At 37.4% G+C, this 20,301-nt stretch overlaps 2 protein-coding genes across 14 annotated transcripts in view; one reads left to right on the top strand and one right to left on the bottom strand.

Moving 5' to 3' along the window:
- The window catches only part of LOC147836337 (uncharacterized), a 432,239-nt gene that overhangs the window by 277,015 nt on the left and 134,923 nt on the right, over window positions 1–20,301 (bottom strand). The window lies entirely within an intron of this gene.
- rptor (regulatory associated protein of MTOR, complex 1) overlaps window positions 1–20,301 on the top strand; it is a 236,070-nt gene that overhangs the window by 185,128 nt on the left and 30,641 nt on the right. For 7 of the 13 annotated variants that reach the window (XM_087257147.1, XM_087257145.1, XM_087257142.1 and 4 more), the window contains exons 28-30: window positions 887–1,011; window positions 1,097–1,198; window positions 8,579–8,626. In XM_087257147.1, coding sequence (XP_087113273.1) covers window positions 887–1,011; window positions 1,097–1,198; window positions 8,579–8,626 — 275 coding nt within the window. The remainder of the gene's footprint in view (window positions 1–886; window positions 1,012–1,096; window positions 1,199–8,578; window positions 8,627–20,301) is intronic. The other 6 variants (XM_087257149.1, XM_087257143.1, XM_087257151.1 and 3 more) reach the window with 2 other exon arrangements.

Here is a 20,301-nt window from a genome sequence, read left to right as displayed (position 1 = left end):
TGATTTGGTTTGATGGAAAATCTAGGTAAAACCGTGTAGTGTATTCCAGCCTTAACCTGTCCCACCACAGTTACAGTGAATCAAATATATTATGTATCGCATTTATTGTTTGTTGCAAAAAATCTAAAATAATTAAGCTTCTGTTTGGGAAAACACACTGTAGGTATTTATTTATAAAAACAAACAAAAAAGTTAGCAGTCTTGACCAGCCATTATTTTGGCTAGCCAATGGGCCCTATCATACACAAGTCGGAAAACATGCATGATGCGATTTGTTGCTAATTTCAGACCAACGCAACTCTTATCTTTGTCCACCTGTTGGGTTTTGGAGATGTATGCATCACTATATGGGACATAATAATAGGATGTGTGTTTAGATATAACTTTTGTTTTGGTATATATGTTTACCACATTTCGTATTTATTTTTCATTTAAAAGCTGGAAATTAGAAGTAAATTTAAAATTAGTTTTGAAACAAATCTTTACGCTTAAGATGGCCTGTTTAACTGTTTTCTCGCTAGTGAAGCATTTAGTTTTTTCATTTACAAAGTCTGCCATGTAAATAGCAAATTTGCCACTACTGACTCTTAAAGGGAATGTGAGATGAGACTCTGACTGGTTTCATGCACGTTATGCTCAAAACACCAACCCTGTTAGACCATGCGCCGGGCAGCAAACTGTATTTTTCCATCCTCAAAATAGCAAAAGTGGATTCGGACAAGACCTTAATACTTTTGCGCTTTGCACCTAGATTGTTAAAATAGAGCTCAATGTGTTCTTGTGTTCAATGAGATGCGTCATTGTGTGTATTTTGCAACATGTTATAATGTAGATTTATATAGGTAGGAATTGTCAACTGCATTAAAACTGTGTGTATTTGGAACAGTTTTTGGGACTGGGAAAAAGGAGAGAGGTTGGATTATTTTTATAATGGCAACCCACGGTACACGCGCATCACAGCCATGGAGTACCTTAATGGGCATGACTGCTCTCTTCTCCTCACTGCCACAGGTTAGTTCAGCTGCCAGCCATGTTGACACAAACATTTATTGCTTCCCATCCTATGGTGATTTGTATCATGCAACAATTTTTGCAGATGATGGAGCATTGCGAATTTGGAAGAACTTTGCTGACCAGAGAAATCCAGAGATGGTCACAGCATGGCAAGGCCTGTCTGACATGCTGCCCACCACACGAGGTTTGCTTTTTTATTTTATTATTTTTTTCTTTGTTTGTTTTTGTAGAAATTTATTTGTAGTTTTTTTAGTACCTCTTAAAATTGTTTTATATAATTTGTTTATTATTATTATTATTGTTATTATTTAATATCCTATTTTGTTTATTTCACAGTTGTTTGTGCTGGACAATATTGTATAGGTGTAGCTATTGTCCTAACCTTATGTAAAGCTCCCACTACAGGATTTTTTATTTATTTTTTAAACCAATTATGATCATGTCTGGTTCCAGTGTGCACATAAGAAAAATGTTCTCAAAATGTATTCTCTCAGTTCGCAAACATGCTCACAGTGTAAAAAAATCAAACCATGTGGTGCATCATTCACAACAGGATTATTGTAGCAAAGGGAGCACCTCACACAATCTAATGATGAAGCTGAATACCTACTGTGTGTAAACAAAATGTATAATGTAATACAACTTTCTTTATAAATACTTGTTATTTGTAGGTAGCTAGCAAAAAAGTTTTGAGATACACTGTGTATTAGCTTATGCATTAAGGTAATCTCTTTCTCTGAAATTACTTAAGCCTTGAAGCATGTATTTGCCACAATAGCCAATGGCACTTTCGTAGGTTTGCGAGTCCAAGGTAGCCTTTTTTCCCTTTTAATTAGTACAATACGACAAGTACTCTGAGAGGTTTTTACACAAGACTTAAGCATTATTCTCTTCTCTCAAGAAGCCATGTTTACATTGAGTTACCAGAGATGTGTCTTTTCAAATTGTTCATTTGACAATGCATAAAGTTTTGGAAAATGTTTTAAACTTTGCTACCCAAACTATGTACATGCTTAACCAAGCAAACACATAAGACATACAAGCTTCGTCTAGTTCTAGACCTAGTTGACACACAGGTATCAAACTGGAGGAGCACCAAATGAATTGTCTGCTGATTTATGCCTCTGCAGAAAAAGAACACGATGGCCTCCCATAAGTAACAATAGTTACTGTAAGAAAAATAAAACATTCTTTGGCTCCAGTGTATGTGCCACCACTTCTGTTCTCTCATCCATGTACTGAAGACTGGTCCGCTGTTATAGAACCCTTCCCTGATATGGTGGCTTTCTGTCATAATTCCCAAGAAGTTATGGAATAACTTGGCTGCAGCTTGCCCATCTACATGTTTACAGACAAACAAGGGCAGCATGCATTTGTTTATGGCCATGATTGTATTTGGCTATGAAGAGCCAATCATTAAGGTAATTCCACATGCTAAGACTCAGGGGTGAGATGGCAGTACACACATCCTTTACTTAAAAATTAAAGTATGACCTCAAACATGTACTTAAGTAGACAGTATCCACTACAGCTTCCTGTTTTGGTTTCTCAATGATAACCAGACATCACATCATATTGATACATTTATACAAAATGATTTGTGTTTCTAATTTTTATGTAAAAAAAATGCTGTTGCAAATTTTTGGCAGGAATGTAGTCAAGCAACATCGCTCTACAATATTGACCAACAGCACAGCTCAAAACATTACCCTTTGTATCATCATTGCTGCTTTTAGATCAACAAAATCAGCTGCTATTCATGTTCATACACTATAAAAAGACCTGTAGGCCTATATGTAAACAAATAATAAATGTCTTCAATTTAACACCTAATTTAGTCTAAAACATGTTTCAGGCTAAAGCTGCTTTATTATCTTCAATGCTCTCATGAATATCCTATGTTTTCTGTGTTTGTTTTGCAGAGCTTTGTGTATATTTTATTTCAATAATATATTATTAATGTTGTTAATACATGCATTCTATCCGCACACACACAAAAAAGCCACATACGCATGCAATTACATTCTCCAATACTTTTTGCAGTTTTTACTTGATAAATTCTAGAGCCTTTGGATTATTTTATTCATAAATCACCCATATAATTATTTTTAAAGTTATAATATATTTGTTATATGAATTTAAATTAAGACAACAGTGTATACATGTTAAAACAGTATAAATTCTGTATTTGAAAATAGGAACTCATTGGAAATAAATTTTGCTTAAAGTTTTTATAATTTATTAGATTTTTAGTAGGCTACTAACTGTACAATGTTGTCAAAAAAGCACATAATTGTACCTTAAAACTGTATAAAAGCTTGTACAATAAACCATGGTTGGATGATGATTTGAATGCATCTTATTACCCGGTGACAAAGCAGCTTCAGTCAGGTTTACATCACCAACTCCCTCTGTTTCATCCACATTAGTCATCTCAAATTAGCTTACATAAGGTGCTTGATTAACATAAGTTGAAAAAGCTGCAAAATGGAAAAAAACTGAATCAGAAAGACGTTCAAACAGTGGCATTATTGAAGAAAAGACCTCAATCAAACTATTTCCATCATGTAGTACTTTTCCCCGCATTTTGCAACTAAGGCTCATTGTGGAAACGTAGGACGTTTTTGCGTACCGCGAAATGCGTCACGGGAGGTGCGTATTCGAGCAGTTTTTGTTTTCACGGATCCGCGAGAGGCCGCTTTTTCGCGTCTCGAGCACCTCTCAGGAGCGTGCGCCGTTCGCACCTGCGCTGTTCTCGCATGAAAAGCCGCCGGAGGCCGCTGTGGAGCAACCGTCCGACTGGCTGGCTGAACGACCGACCGAACGATCCACCGGGCGATCGGCCGACCCGGCCACCCTCCTCTTCCTCCTCCTTCCCTAAACCCAAGCGATGGATGCAAAAGCCGTCCAGAAAAAAAAAAGCAAAAGCCCTCGTCTTTGATTTCGACTGCGTTTTCGGATCTCGCCGCGTTCTCGCCCTTATTTTTTGGATTCTGTTTTTCATCTTACCTGATTTCTGGAACTGCTGTTCCCCGTACTCGATCCCGGTCGTCCCCGCGGCCGGCTCCTCCTCCTCCAAGCCTCCGCTCCGTCGACGTAACGCTGCAAGCTAAGCAGACAAATTGGTTGGGTCGGAAAAGACCTCCACTCAGAGGCAAGCCGTTGGCCGGCAAGCGCGAAGGGGAGGAGCAGAGCGGGGCCACACCGCCCCGCAGCGTTCGCTCGAAATAAACTAAACACGGCCATACGTACCTCCGGCCACGTAAATTGCGGCCTCCAGAAACGTCCGCGGGGCTACGTTTCCAGAATGAGCTTGGGTTGGCATTTTGTGACAAGATCCACACACACGGCTGTCAGTAAAGGACCGCACAAACACACATACACACACATCACGAAATTCGGAAGTTTTTTTTTCTTTCCACTCAACATGTCCATATCAATAAAAGTAACACTTTTCCACCAGCCCTTTATATTCACATCAAATACCCCGGGTTTATCACAGGGGCATGAATGAAGTGTTCATGAATGAAAGTTTAAATGCCAAACTGCAGTTAAAGTCGAGAAATTGAAGATGAAATTCAAAATTACATAATACTGCAGGAAACAAGAATAGCCTGGTGACGCAACATTCAAAAAGCACTTCACGAAATTATAAATAACTATTACTGACCACTTCCTTTAACTATTAGTAACACTTTATTTTGTATATATTTTACTAGAATACATTACTCTACTATTATTATTATTCCCTCTAGTGAAACCATAAATATCATCATCATAATTTACCCGAGTGCACGCCTCAATGTCTCGTGCCCCCCCTTATTAGGTGCTGCTCCCCCCACACACCCTTTGAAAACCCCTGATATAAATTGCACAGCCGAAGTCATTCAAATGAAAGTAACAAGCCTGGTTTAAAAATTTAAGGAGTAGAAAGTACAGATACTTTACAGATTGTGTAAAAATGTTATGAGTAAAATTAAAAAGTCGTCAGAAAAAAAAATATTGAAGTAAAGTACTAATCTACGTAAATACAGTAACAAAGTACTTGGACTCGATTACTTCCCATCTCTGGGTGGGAGCATGCAGTTAATGATAGTGGCTCTCTTAAATTAAACCTCAGAAAACACTTTTAATGAGGGACTATCTTTATGAAAAATCTTCTTTGAAGTTTGTTTTGCTGTAATCATTTTAAATGTTCCTATCACTTGCACATGATTCAACAAGCTCAAATGATTCAACAAACACACACTAATAATTATTTAACTCGTGTTGTTCTTCCCATTTAATGTGGCTCAGCAATTGAATTCTCACAAAAAAAAATTGTGTGGTGCTCAGGCAGCTTTCAAAATTATAATGGTAGGCTTCGGGAAAATCCAAGTACTGGAAAACACCCATACACTCTCGCATTCACACAAACGAAGGGTAAAGTTACCCTCTTGCTGTGAGGCAACAGTGCTAACTACTGAGCCACTGTGCCCCATGCTAAAATTTATTTATATAAAGTTTTTGTTTATGTGTTGTGTATGACTTTGCTCAACATTGCTTGTTGAGCAGCAAAACTTCCGGTCGACAGCTGATGCGTTTAAACAGACACATTTGCACAGCTTTGAAACAATGGATTTAATCTATTTTACCTGCTTTTAACATCTTTAAACTAATACTGTAATACAGCGCTACCTCCTGGACTGATTATTTAAAAAATGTGATCTAATAGGATGGAAAACAGCTGCTATAAGGCATTTTCCTCTCGTTGTCAGGCGGCATCTTCTGCATTTTAAATGTAGCCTCGTCATCACTAAAGTCAACATTTTCTCTTTCTTTCAAACATATAACCAGCCCAAACACATGTAATTTACTAAAATGTTTGACACTCACATATAGCCCACTGTACTTTCCTATTAACACACTGATTTAATAACTGTCACAAAGTGAAAATAAAGTATCATTTTAAAATGACTGAAAAACTCAGACCATGGTAAGTACAACAAACTAAATGAAACCTAAATGACTCGTGATTAGTGAACTACATCTGACAGATTATAACTGCTTTAACACACACTTTTCAAAGTTATGTGTCACAAAAACACTCCGTAATCCACTCAAAACGCTATTGACCCCCATTTTCGTAGTGCAAGTTACCTATTTTTAAATTACCGGAGGTTCTAAGCATTCTACCGGAAGACACTGGTTGCTATGGTGCCCTCCATCCAGCAGCCAAGAAAAATGTCTATATTGTCATGTTTTAAAACATATGTCCAGGCTAAAGGTTCCTGATCACCAGTTAGCTATACACAAATGGAGAGTTAATCTCCTATTAAAGCATTGCTGTTGTAAAGGGTGAGAATTAAACTATATTAAAGGGGTGGTCCACTGCGATATCATATTTTAAACTGTAGTTGATTTGTAATGTAGCTGTGTGAACATAAACAGTATCTCTGAATGTAAAATGCTCAAAGTTCAATGCAAAAGGAGACCTTAATTTTTACAGAGTTAGCTTAGCAAAGCTTACAATGAACTGCACAAAGTCGAGAAATTGAAGAGAAATTGGACTACAAAAAATACTTCCGCCCCCTGTGAGATCACAAAAGTTCATTATTTCGCATCCCACACTGCGCTGGTAAAGGCCGTGGCCAGAGGTGCTGCAACGTTACTGCAGAGGGAGAAATGCCATCCTGCTGTTTCCACAGAGCTTCTCTGTTTCTTTTGTTGGGCTTCCAAATGACACGACACAAGCACAGAAGTGCTTTCAGTTCAATATTAATTATGTTCCAGAGAATTATAAAATACATGGCAAGCATGATTTGACAAAACGCAGCTTCCAGAATCAGTGCTGGATTCGTCTAAAATCTCCACAAAGATCATGACATGTACAGTGTTAACGCTATGTTGTAACAAAGATGTAAACAATGGGAAATTATGTTCACCGCAAACGATTTAGCTACAAATCCATATTTATCAAACGGTTGTAAACACACACACACAGATACACGCACTCTTGGCCAGCATGTGCATCTCTGTGTGAGACAGCAGTGTGTCTCTTATGTGTGTGCACGACTGCACTGATTGTCTTCAGGCAGCTTTTCCATGCGTTTTACAACTCATACAATAAAGCTGCAAAAGATATGTGAACGATTCATGTTACTTACACAGGCATATTCCGGATATGCGTGAAAGACGTCCTGTAACGCGTTGATTTAAAAAAAATACAGCAATTGCCAATGCTCTCCCAGCTGGAGTGTAACAGCAAAAACAAATCAATCCAGGCACACACAGGTCTCATCTCAGATCTTGTGATTTATTCTGTCACCACAGAAAATAACTTAATCCGAGCATAAGAGAAAAAGAACAATAATATTTCTTTCGCGAACATGCGCTTCTTGTGTTACAGATACTAAATGATATACACACGCACACACATAAACACACTAAATGGCACAGAAACACTTTTAAAGGAGCCGCATCCCATTTTCACTCGTTACAGACACGTGTTGACTGACAGACTGTTTACACAAAATGCACGTGCTTGTCCGGGCGTGACGTGGAGCCGATCGGCGAATCACAGCAAATTATGATGATGACCAATCAGAGTCGCTTGAGGCCGGGCTTTTCAGAGGAACTAGGAAATATGACAGTCGTTTTCATGTTAGCTGAGTAGCTGTGTATAATCAAAGTGAGATATATGAAATCCAATTTCCTTCAAGTGAAACATGAGCACACATTGCTTTGCATCTTATTAACACAACCAAGCCTTAAAATTACATTCTGGACCACCCCTTTAACAAAAATAACTGTAAGCAAACAAAAGCAGTTCAAAAACATTACATGTGCGATATTTAAAAACCATGATCACACACACAAACACACACACACACACAGTTAATGATAGGCTCATTAATAATTTGTTTAAAGTAGGCAATATATATATATATATATATAAAACTAGGCTTAACTAGGTTAATAAGGAATTAGGTAATTAAGGGGTAATTAGGCAAGTTATTGTATAACGATGGTTTGTTCTGTAGACTATTGATGTATAACGATGGTTTGTGCTCTAGACTATTGAAAATATATATGGCTTAAAGGGGCTAATAATTTTGAACTTAAAATGGTTCATAAAAAAATATTAATACTCTAGTCAAAATATTACAAAAAAAAAGACTTTGTCTGGAAGAAAAAATATTATCAGATATACTGTAAAAATCTCCTTGCTCGGCTAAACATAATTTGGGAAATATTTAAAAAAGAAAAAAAATTCAAAGGGGGGCTAATAATTCTGACTTAAACTGTATATTATATTATATTATATTATATTATATTATATTATATTATATTATATTATATTATATTATATTATACATTTTTATTTATTTTAATATATAATATGGCAATACATTTGTCACCAAAGTATTCTGAGGGCTGTCAAATTAAGGTAAAAATCAAAAATCATCATTTGGGGTAGGGTCACAGTTGTGTGTTATGCTAACACTGTGGTGTCCTTTGGCTGACCATCCTTCATGATCTCTTTCCTCTGTTGTACCCATTTCTTCCTCTTCTCCTCTCACAGGTTTAGCTCGACGGGTCTCAATATATCTTGACAGAAGTAAGCAGGGGGGTGAGTGCTTCTCTTTCTTCTTTTGCTTCTCCTCTATTTGTGTTGGCATAAGCGACATTAAGCTCTAATGATTTTCCATTACCCAGTACAACATTTTTCTGCATCTTTCTGATCAGCTCTTTTAATTCCTAAATTCTCTCTCTCTATATATATATATATATATTTATATATATATATATATATATATTTTTTTTTTTTACTCAATTGTTCGTAAGAAACTTTTTTGGCACTGTTTTTAAATGCATAATTCTGCAAAAAGTAAGTACATAGTTCCTTTTGTGTATGATTTTATTGTAGAGTGGCAAAAAATTTAGAGGGAGAGTAAAAGTAAATTAGCTTAAATTAACAAATGTAAAAAAAAAACTGTGTGAGTGTTTGAAATGTGCTACTGGATAAATAGATTATTTGCATGTTTGCACATATTGATGTTAATAGATGTTTATCCTCTGAAGCATGTATAACTTGTGGGATTCCCCATGGTTCTATTTTTGCCCCTATTTTATTCTCTATTGGTCAATTATATAAATCTCCTACAGGTAGAGCAAAACACAGCTGCTAGATTTCCTACTGGCGCTCGTAACTTTGAGCACATTACCCCCTGCACTGGTTGCCTGGTGGAGTTTGTTTATTTGTTTTACAATTTTTTTTCTAAATTTATTAATTTTATTTTTTGTATTTAAGGTGTTATATGGTCCGGCACCATCTTATTTATCCGGACTGTTTTCCACCTGCTCCATCATACCTGCTAGATATTTAAGTCCAGCATTGTTAAAAGTTCCCAGATCAAAGTTAACCCTCTGGGGTCTGAGGGTGTTTTGGTGCTCTGGAGAAGTTTTGACATGCACTGACATTTGTGTTGTTTTCAGTATCTTAAAAACATATAAATGGCTAAAGTGTGATAACACTGTAAACAGCACAAGCTGGGCTACAGTAATACCTAAGCAGAATGTTTGTATGTGTTTGTGTTTTTAAGAAAGAAACGTTTATGCGTGGTTAGTGAAAAACTGAAATTTTGAAGCCACTGAAACAAGGCTGTGAAACACACAGATAACATTTGTGCACAAGACTTTTGAGAACTGGATCTTGTAGCCTAGTGTTTTTGCTTCAAAATGATGTGAGAATCATCTTGTTCACTTGCTCACAGAAAACAATATAATGAATTAAAATTTCTATGTCACTTTCTGTGTGAAATTGGTTTATGCGAGAAGGCGTGAACTATCATTACTATGCAGTGAGACACACCTGAGAAGACAAAGACCTGCATAATGAGCTGCATAATGAGCCATCAGACAGGTATGTGACTATGAGTTTTAAGAAAGAATCTGAGAAAAAAATAAGTTTATATATTTTTTTTGTTTGCAGTTTTTTAAAAATATATTTAACTATCAGACAAAATAACTCAATACTAGTTAACCTAATAAACTCAGTTACCACATAGGAATTTTAAACAGAACAGCACCTGTATTGTAACCAAGTATTTATTTTTATAATATACATGTCACCGACTCGGGCCCAGTCATTCCCCTCGCTGGCCAGCAGAGGCCGCCATCCCCAGACTTTTAAGCATTACATCATCCATCTATACTGATTGTGCACACACCTGAACTGAATCCCAGTAATGACCCACGCTCCCTATATAAGCCACACTCAAACACCAGTTCATTGCGAAGTCTTGTTCAGCCACGGCCAACATTTCTGAGCGTTATTCTTGCCTGATCTTCTGTGCATTACCCCAGACTGTTTCTGACTCTGAGTTGCCTTCTGCCTGCCCTCGACCCACGCTTGTTATACGGACTCTGAACCACGCCGCCTGCCACTGATCTATGCCTGGTAAATCACTCTGTGTCTGTCAGCCACCAGCCCCACGATCTATATTGAATGCTGTTCGTGAACATTGAATGCTGGATGTGAGTTCGCACTTTAGTGCATGTTGTATGTTTGTGATTGAACTGTGTCTATTAAATACTGCAAAATGGATCCCTCCGTGTCAGTCTCCTCGTTACAGAAGACTTCGCCCAACATGGATCCCACAGCCATGCAGGTCTTGTCCCAAGAAATCACAGCTCAAGCTCAGGTACTAACTACACATCAGCAACAGTTGTCTCAGTTAACCCAGCTCACCGATGAATTGGCAAGATCAATGCAAAATCTGCAAGTTGCTTCCACAGCGCAACTCACCGCCACTTACTCTCCAAGTCAACACCCCGTTACACCGATCCAATGTTTTCCGGTGTTCGTTTGGCATTTCCCGAAAATTCTCAGGTAACCCAGCTAAATGCAAAGGCTTTTTACTACAGTGTAAACTGTTTATCGCTCAACAGCCCCATCTGTTTAATGATGAAAAGAGTAAAATTGCTTTTGTGTGTTCCCTTCTCACGGGAAAGGCTTTAGACTGGGCTTCTGCTGTTTGGCCAGACAACACCCCAATTTTTCCCTCATTTAATGACTTTCTCAAACGTTTTTTCATAGTATTCGACCATCCTGAAGGAGGTCGTAATGCTGGTGAGGAGCTTTTATGTGTCCAACAGAAAAATCAACCTGCAGCCGAATTCGCTCTACGTTTTCGCACACTAGCTGCGCTGACTGGCTGGGCTGACGATCCTCTGAAGACTCTCTATATAAAGGCTCTAAACCTCAAACTGCAGACTGAGATGGCATGCCGTGATGAGGGAAAATCCCTGGACCAAATCATCAAGCTATCAATCAGGTTGGATAACTTAATCTGAACTAGAAAACCCCTATGTTCTGTTTCTCCCTGTCCTGTATCCCCTGAGAGCTCCACTGAACCCATGCAACTGGGCAGAGCCCGATTAACCCCTGAGGAACGTGAAAGAAGACTGAGAAATCACTTATGCCTGTATTGCGGTCTTTTGGGTCATACAAAGTTGCTGTGTCCCAAAAAACCTCTACCCAAGACCTTACCGGTAAGTGCAGCCACTTTGTTCGCTACTTCCAATAACATTCTGAGGGTACCCGTTTGTCTACAATATGGTGATGTACAGATCCCGACTAGCTATAGTTGATTCAGGAGCCGCTGGCAATTTTATTGATAACACGTTTGCCACAATCCACTCCGTTCCTCTAACCACCTGTGATTCTTCCCAAGCTATCATTGCTATAGACGGACGCCCCCTGGGGGAAGGAAACATTAAATTCCGAACTCTGCCACTCTCTCTTCAAACAGACTCTCTCTATGAAGAAGAACTTTCCTTCCTCGTGATTAACTCTCCTCAGCACACCATTATCCTCGGGTTACCCTGGCTACAGACTCATGATCCCCAAATCTCCTGGAGTACTGGTGAGATTGTGAAATGGAGTACTAATTGCCTTAACCATTGTCTCCAATCTGTCACCCCTGTTCAGATTAACACTATCTCTGCCTATTCTGACGATCCTGATTTGAGTCAAATCCCCGAAGTCTACCAAGATCTCATTGAAGCCTTTAACAAGCAGAAAGCCACTAAACTCCCTCCTCATCGTGAGTACGATTGTGCTATTGAGTTGCTACCAGGTACAACGCCCCCTCGCGGAAGGATCTTTCCCCTCTCCCAGCCAGAAACCGAAGCCATGAATACTTACATCTCTTAGGAGTTGGAGAAGGGCTTTATTCGACCATCCACATCACCCGCTTCAGCTGGCTTCTTCTTGGGATGGGAGCCTGCGCACGTGCATTGATTACCGAGGACTTAACGAAATCACTGTCAAGTACCGCTACCCTTTGCCATTAGTTCCAGCAGCCCTCGAACAGTTACGCTCAGTACAGTATTTCACCAAATTGGACCTCTGCAGTGCTTACAACCTTGTTCGCATCAGGCAGGGCGACGAATGGAAGACTGGGTTCTCAACTGTAAATGGCCACTATGAATACTTAGTTATGCTCTTCGGCCTAGCAAACAGTCCTTCCGTGTTCCAAGCCTTTATAAATGAGATTTTCAGAGACATGCTTAATCAGTGGGTCATCCTTTACATTGACGACATACTAATCTACTCCAATTCCTTACCTGAGCACATCCAACATGTCAGAGCAGTCCTAAAGCGCCTGATCCAAAACCAGTTGTATGCCAAAGCATCCAAGTGTGAGTTACATCAGACCTGTATATCATTTCTGGGTTACATAATCAGTCCCGAGGGCGTTGCCATGGATCAACAGATGGTCGATTCGGTCACTTATTGGCCCAAACCCGAAACCATCCGGCAACTCCAACGTTTCCTCGGCTTTGCTAACGTCTATCAAAGGTTCATCAGAAACTTCAGTACTGTAGCCGCTCCCCTCACAGCCATGGTGAAAGCCAATAATGCCCGCCTGAAATGGAGTCAGGAAGCCACCCGTTCATTCAACCAGCTCAAGTCTCGTTTCTCAACCGCACACATCCTGTGTCATCCTGATCCCAATCAACCATTTGTGGTAGAAATTGATGCCTCCAACACTGGTATCGGGGCTATCCTCTCTCAGAGATCCCAGGCAATCAATAAACTCCATCCTTGTGCATTTTACTCTCGCAAACTCAATCCAGCTGAGAGAAACTACAACGTTGGCAACCGTGAGCTTTTAGCCATGAAAGCAGCATTAGAGGAGTGGAGACATTGGCTAGAGGGCGCCAAACACCCATTCACTGTCATTACAGACCACAAGAACCTTGAGTACATCCGGTCATGCAAAAGATTAAACCCAAGACAAGCAAGGTGGGCCTTATTCTTCACACGTTTCGATTTCAAGGTCACTTACATTCCCGGATCCAAAAATGTCAAAGCCGACGCACTATCCCGCTTGTTTGATGAAGAAGCATTGGCTGATGATGTTGAGCCAATCTTAAAGGAATCCCTGATCTTAGCCCCCATTGGGGAGAGGATCCAAGATGTTGTCCTGCTAAGTCTACTTGTGTAGTGCTCTGCTGACAAACTCACCTTTAACAGCTAAACAAGAAATATCTTACTTTAAAGTTACCTCTCACAACTTTAAAAATGAAGTCAGCGGCAGATTAAAGGAAAGGAGGAGAAACATCGCGTGTTTCACGTATCTCTAGCCTTATGGAAGGCCACAGCTATGCTGCTCACGGAGATAGCCCTTTACTTTCACCGCTACCTGGGAGCCCAGATAAACCGCCATCAAAGAAAGGTAGAGCTGATGATGATGATTCTGTAATCTCCACGCTTTCTCAGCTAATAAATAACCGATCGGATGCCCTGGAAAAAATGGTTGGGGACAATGCGTTGAAAATAGAAGGGCTAAAAAAACTGTTGACTTTATATGTGCCGAGCTCAACGACGTTAAGGGGAAGGTTGGCCTTATTGAAGCAAGAGTGAGCTCTGAGGAAAAAAAGATGGAGTTCTGTGAGACAAGGATTGCTGATTTGGAGCGTTACTCGCGTCGTTGGAATTTGCGACTGCACGGAATACCGGAAAAAGAAGGTGAAAACATCAGAGCTGAATCTATTTTCATATGTGTTGCCACTTTTCCAGAGGGAGGTCCGTCTCTACCGGATAAAATTGACACTGTTCATCGTATCGGGAAGAGGCCAATGAACACCACTAGGCCACAGGCGGTCATCATTCAGTTCTCTTCAAGGTTAATAAGAGATGGCGTGTGGAGAGCAGCAAAATCATCAGAGTTTCTTCGTGTGAACAGTCTTCGATTTTCCGAGGATCTTACGGCTTTCGACCGAGAAAGAAGGCTCTTACTTTGGGCTGCGGTGGAAAATGCTCGTAAGCAAGGAAGGAAAGCATACTTTGTGGGCCACCGAGCATTCATTGAAGGTTCAGAAATTAACCCTTCATGATCTGAACAAATAATCAAGAGAGGTTCACATAACTAATGTTGCACTAATCAGAACACTGAAGTTAGCTGTAAATGTTCTTATATAGTTATTTTGTCAGCTATTATTTGTGCGTTTTCATCCAGTAAGCTTTAGTAAGGAACTTTTTTTTTTTCTCTTTCTCTTCATAATAAGAGTTTTTTGTTTGTTCGATTTTACTCTGTCTATTTCTGTAATTTCTCTCAACGCCAGGGGACTTCGAGACGTTACTAAGCGGAAAGCTTTGTTTACATTTGCAAAATCATTTAAGACGGACTTTGTTTTTTTTCAAGAATCACATTCAATTCCTAGTGATTATGCTTTTTGGAGAAATCAGTGGTGCAATGACATTTGGTTTGCTCACGACTCAGAACATTCAGCTGGAGTCTTAATTTTGAAAAACAATTTTGTTGGAGACGTTTTACATCACTTTTGCGATAAGAAGGGTCATTTTCTGATGTTGGTAGTTTGTATAAATAATATTGTTGTAATTTTGGTTAATATATATGGTTATAATGTAACTCGTGATAATGACTTGTTGTTTGAAACTATAGAGGACAAGATTCTCTTGTGGCTTAATACATACCCAGATGCCTTAATTTTTATAGGGGGAGACTTTAACATGGTGCCTGATAACCAAATGGATAGACTACCGCCTAAACGGTCCACCTCTGTAAACACTAAACGGAAAATTTTTATGGACAAATTTAATGTTATTGATATTTGGAGAGAAATATTTCCAAACACTAAGTCTTACACTTGGAGTAACAAAAGTTGTTCTAGACAGTCTCGTATTGACTACTGGCTTGTGTCTCAATGTGTCAAGAACTTTAAAGCTACTTCTAGCATTCTTCCCTCCCCTCTAACTGATCATAAGGCGATTCTTCTTCAGTCCCCTCTCTCATCAGACAATATATTCTCAGGACCCAGGGCATCTTATTGGAAGCTTAATTCCTCATTGCTTACACATGATCAAGTAAAGATTAAAATTTCATTTTTTATTAAATATTATTGGCTCAAAGCGAAAAAAGACAATAAATATGGATTGAATTGGGAACTCCTTAAACATGAAATTGGCAAATGTGCTAGGAAATTTGGGACTCAACTAGCTAAACTTAAAAAGCAAGAGGAGGAATCTATTGTTTATAAAATAATATACCTTCATAACAAAGTTCAGGATGGCCTATCAGAAGCCGAATTTCAAGAACTTTCTGAATTGCAAACTAAGTTAGACTTAATATATAAATACAGAGCAGAAGGCTCTTTTATTCGCTCAAGAAAAAGATGGCTCGAGCAGGGAGAGCAAAGTACAGCTTATTTCTTTAGGATGGAAAAAAATAATTCTAGAAGTCTAACTATTAATTCCTTGAATATTGATGGAACTGAGTCTTCTGACCCTAAACAAATTGCTACCTTTTGTGCAAATTTCTACACTAATCTTTATAAATCTAAATATTGTGATGATTCTGCACAGTTGTTTTTCCAATCGTTAAAGGGAACCAAAACTTTATCTATAAATGAGACGGACACCTGTGATAGACATATAACTGCTGCTGAAATAATAGAGTCTATTGAAGCCCTTAAAAATAAATCTCCGGGTACTGATGGGCTGACGGCTGAATTTTATAAAATGTTTGCTCAAGATTTAGCACCTTTTTTACTTAAAATGTTTTTAGAAAGCATTGAATCTGAAGCACTTCCTTCAACATTATCTCAAGGCTTACTTACTTTAATTCCCAAACCAAAGAAAGACATTCTTTTTATAGATAACTGGCGTCCAATTTGCCTCTTAAATTGTGACTACAAAATATTAGCATTATTATTGGCCAATAGGCTTAAAAGTGTGCTAGGAACAATCATAGATGAAACACAAACAGGTTTTATCCCAAAGAGACACATTTCTAATAATATCCGTCTCGTCTTAGATTTATTAGATTATGCAGAATTAGTTAAGGAGGAAAGCTTTATTCTTTTTTTAGATTTTTATAAAGCTTTTGATTCTCTTGAGCACAATTTTATTTTACAATCATTGCACAAGTTCAACTTTGGTGATTTCTTTTGTAAGTCCATCCGCACGTTAAATAAAAATGCTACCTGCTCTGTTAATCTCAAATCGGGTACGTCACCTAGATTTGAAGTTTTTAGGGGAGTTCGTCAGGGCTGTCCAGTCTCTCCCTACCTATTTGTAATAGCATCTCAACTTCTTACCTCTTATTTGCTGAATAGTAGTCTACAAGGCATTAATTTAGCTGATAAACATTTTCTCATAAGCCAATTAGCAGATGATACCACTCTTTTTCTAAAGGATGAATCACAGATTCCTCATGCTATTAAATATATTTAAAAATGTTTTCAAAAGCTTCAAGCTTGACTCTAAATTTAGATAAATGTGAGCTGCTTGCTATAAAGTCCTGCTCGGCCTCTATTCTTTATAATATCCCTGTTAAATCTTAAGTATGCTACTTAGGTTTAACTATTTGCAAAGATGACAATATTAGAGGTAAATTAAATTTTGACCCAGTAATTGCCAAAACAAAAAAAAATTTAATTCTTGGCTTCAAAGGGACTTGTCTCTAAGAGGGAGGGCACTCCTTGCCAAAGCTGAGGGTATTTCAAGAGTAACATATCCTGCTCTCTCACTGTTTGTGAACAAGTTTTTCTGTGCTGAGGTTGATAGAATGCTTTTTGACTTTCTTTGGAAAAACAAAAGACACTATATCAAAAAATCTGTTATTATAAACAGTTATGATTATGGGGGTCTAAACTTTCTTGATTTCTCTTCTATGAATAATACTTTCAAGATAAATTGGTTGAGGCAATTTTTGAATGATCCTGATTCCCTTTGGAATGTAATTCCCAAGTATATTTTTTCCAAAGTTGGTGGTCTCCCTTTTTTATTAGTATGTAATTATAATATCTCCAAACTTCCTATTAAATTATCCAATTTCCATAAGCAAGTATTATTAGCATGGCATTTAATTTATAAACACAACTTTAGTCCTCATAGGTATTATATCTGGAATAACCATGATATTTGTTATAAAAATAAATCTATATTCTTTCCTAATTGGTTTAGGAACAATATTTGCTTGGTTTCTCAACTTTTTAATAATAATGGTCATTTACTCTCTTATTCTGAGTTCTTAAGTAAATACTGCATTCCTATAACCCCACGAGAGTTTGCCATCGTTATGGACGCAATTCCCAGTGGAGCTATTACCCTTTTAAAAAACTCTCTTCATTCTGTTCTCCCTGTTACCTCATTAATTAATGCTTGTGAAACAGTGATTGGGAAAATTTGTTTCTCGCATAACCCTTCTCTCAGAAATAGAAAGATTCGGCATCTATTTCAAAATGAAATAACTTCTATTCCACATGTCATATTTCACTGGAGTAATTTATTTTATGACATTCCTTGGAAGATTGTGTGGTCTTTACCCAACAAATTTCTAATTACAAATAAGGTTAAAGAGGTTTCCTTCAAATTGCTACATAGAGTTTATCCAGTGAATGTTTATATTAAAAAAATGCTTCCGGAAAAGGATCCCCTTTGTTCCTTTTGCAGAATTCTAGATGAATCTGTAGATCATCTTTTTTGGGAATGTACCCATATTAAGATTTTTTGGAAAGAATTCAGTTTATTTATACGTGTATCTCTTTTATATAATTTTTCTTTGTCATACAAGGATGTTTTATTCTGTTTTTATCATGTTGATAAAGTTAAAGATAAATATTTTCTAATAAATCTGTTTATTTTACTAGCAAAATTTTTTATACATAAATGCAAATTTTTGTCTGTAAAGCCCCTTTTTCTTATTTTTTGTAAAGATTTGAAATATTATTTAAATACAATCTCTACCTCCAGCAATGTTAAAGCTTTAAAATCCGTAACACTATGTGAATCTTACAATATTCTCTCTTTTTTATAATAGATGACTGTATTGTATGTGATCTTGTAAACATTACTGTGACCTTGCTTTAAATTTAAAGTGCTTTTTGTAATTTATATCCCCCCTGGCATATTCCTTAGTTTGTCATTTTGTTTTGTTCTGTTCTCTACCCTTGTTGTTAAAGGTTTTGTACCTTTTCTGTATTTTTTTGTATTCTTGTTGAACGCTTTAATAAATAAAAAAAATAAATACATCTGATCAGAATCCTACTCCGCAGGCATGCCCCGAGAACAAAATCTTTGTCCCACCATTGTTACCAGAAAAACTGATCACTGAAGTTCACAACAGTCCCAGTTCCGGTCATCCAGGCAGTACAGCTACCATTCAACTCATTCAAAACTGTTATTGGTGGTCCTCAATAAACAAAGATGTCATCAAGTTTGTCAACAACTGCTCCCCTTGTCAAATGGCAAAGCACTCTCGTCACCGTCCCGCCGGTCTACTGCAACCCCTAGAAGTCCCACGTCGTCCCTGGTCACATATAGCCATCGACTTCATTACTAATTCTTACTTGCCCCAGTCACAAGGAAACACCACCATACTTACTGTCGTTGACCGATTCTCAAAGGCTTGCATACTCATAGCCATACCCAAACTACCCACAGCCCTGGAAACTGCCGAACTATTATGCAACTTTGTCTTTCGCTATTATGGAATACCTGAAGACATCGTCTCAGACAGAGGTCCCCAATTCACAACTAAAATGAGGCTCTGTATGAGAGTCTGACCTCTCTGATTTTTATTTGGTGGTGATGTTTGTGGGTTTCAAAAATAAAGTGCACTTTTTCTTTAATAAAATATTATATAAACAACTGGTCAAAAGTTTGGGGTCAGTATGATTGTTAAATGTTTTAACATAAGCTTCTCCTGCTCACCAAGGCTACATTTATTATATTATAATATAGCACATATTGTACAATTGTGAAATGTTATTGCACTATAAAATAACTGTTCAAAAGTAGTTGATCATTTATTTTAGTAATATATTCCAGTGGTTTTAAAGATGAATTTTCAGCTTCCATTACTCCAGTCTTTAGTCACATGATCCTTTTGAAATCACTCTAATCTTAATAATTATTGTTGTTATTATTATTATTATTATTATTATTATTATTATTATTATCATTAATGATAATAGTAATAAAAGCAATAAATGACTGGAGTAATACATTTATTTAAAATTACATTCAATAAGAAAGCAGTTATTTAACATTTTAATAAATATTCAACTTTTTTTACATTTAATAAATGTAGCCTTGATGAACTGAATACTTTTCCTTAAAAAAAGATTAAAAAATTAATTAAACAGCCCAAACTTTTGACCGGTAGAGTATATATATATATATATATATATATATATATATATATATATATATATATATATATGCCCTTTTTATTTAGCATAACATTTTTAATACAACTGACAATTTGTGTGAGTGTGAGTAAGAGTGTGTGTGTGTGTGTGTGTGTGTGTGTGTGTGTGTGTGTGTGTGTATATACATCCATATATGGTTTCCTGGGTACACTGCAGCATCCACCAAGAAGCTGTAGCGATGAAAAACATGCCAGATTAACTTTTGTCTGTACCTAATGACGCTGTGAAAATTGTCACCTTCATAAAAGCTCATCCATTAAATTCATGTATTTTATTATTTTTGTGTATACAAAAAAAATATATATATAGTTTGTTATTTTAGTAAAAATGGGGAGTTTAATCAGAGAAAGGGATGCTTGACTGGTGTCAAATATTAGAAAGGGGTGCACACAGCAAAACGTTCGGGAACCATTGACATAGAGGAAAGGGTACTAGCTGCTGGAGAATGTGGTAAATATTGTCTTCTCATTAATTACAAATTATCAGACCGGAGGTTTTGAATATCAGAAAATAGACTTTATTCTCCATAATAAAGCCGAGAAAGAGCAGAGCAGACCC

This window comes from Danio rerio, chromosome 6 (assembly GCF_052040795.2).
Source record: "Danio rerio strain M-AB ecotype USA chromosome 6, GRCz13ab, whole genome shotgun sequence".
NCBI lineage: Eukaryota > Metazoa > Chordata > Actinopteri > Cypriniformes > Danionidae > Danio > Danio rerio.
The sequence above is the reverse complement of the archived record's forward strand: the minus strand, read 5'-3'. Positions and strand labels throughout refer to the sequence as shown.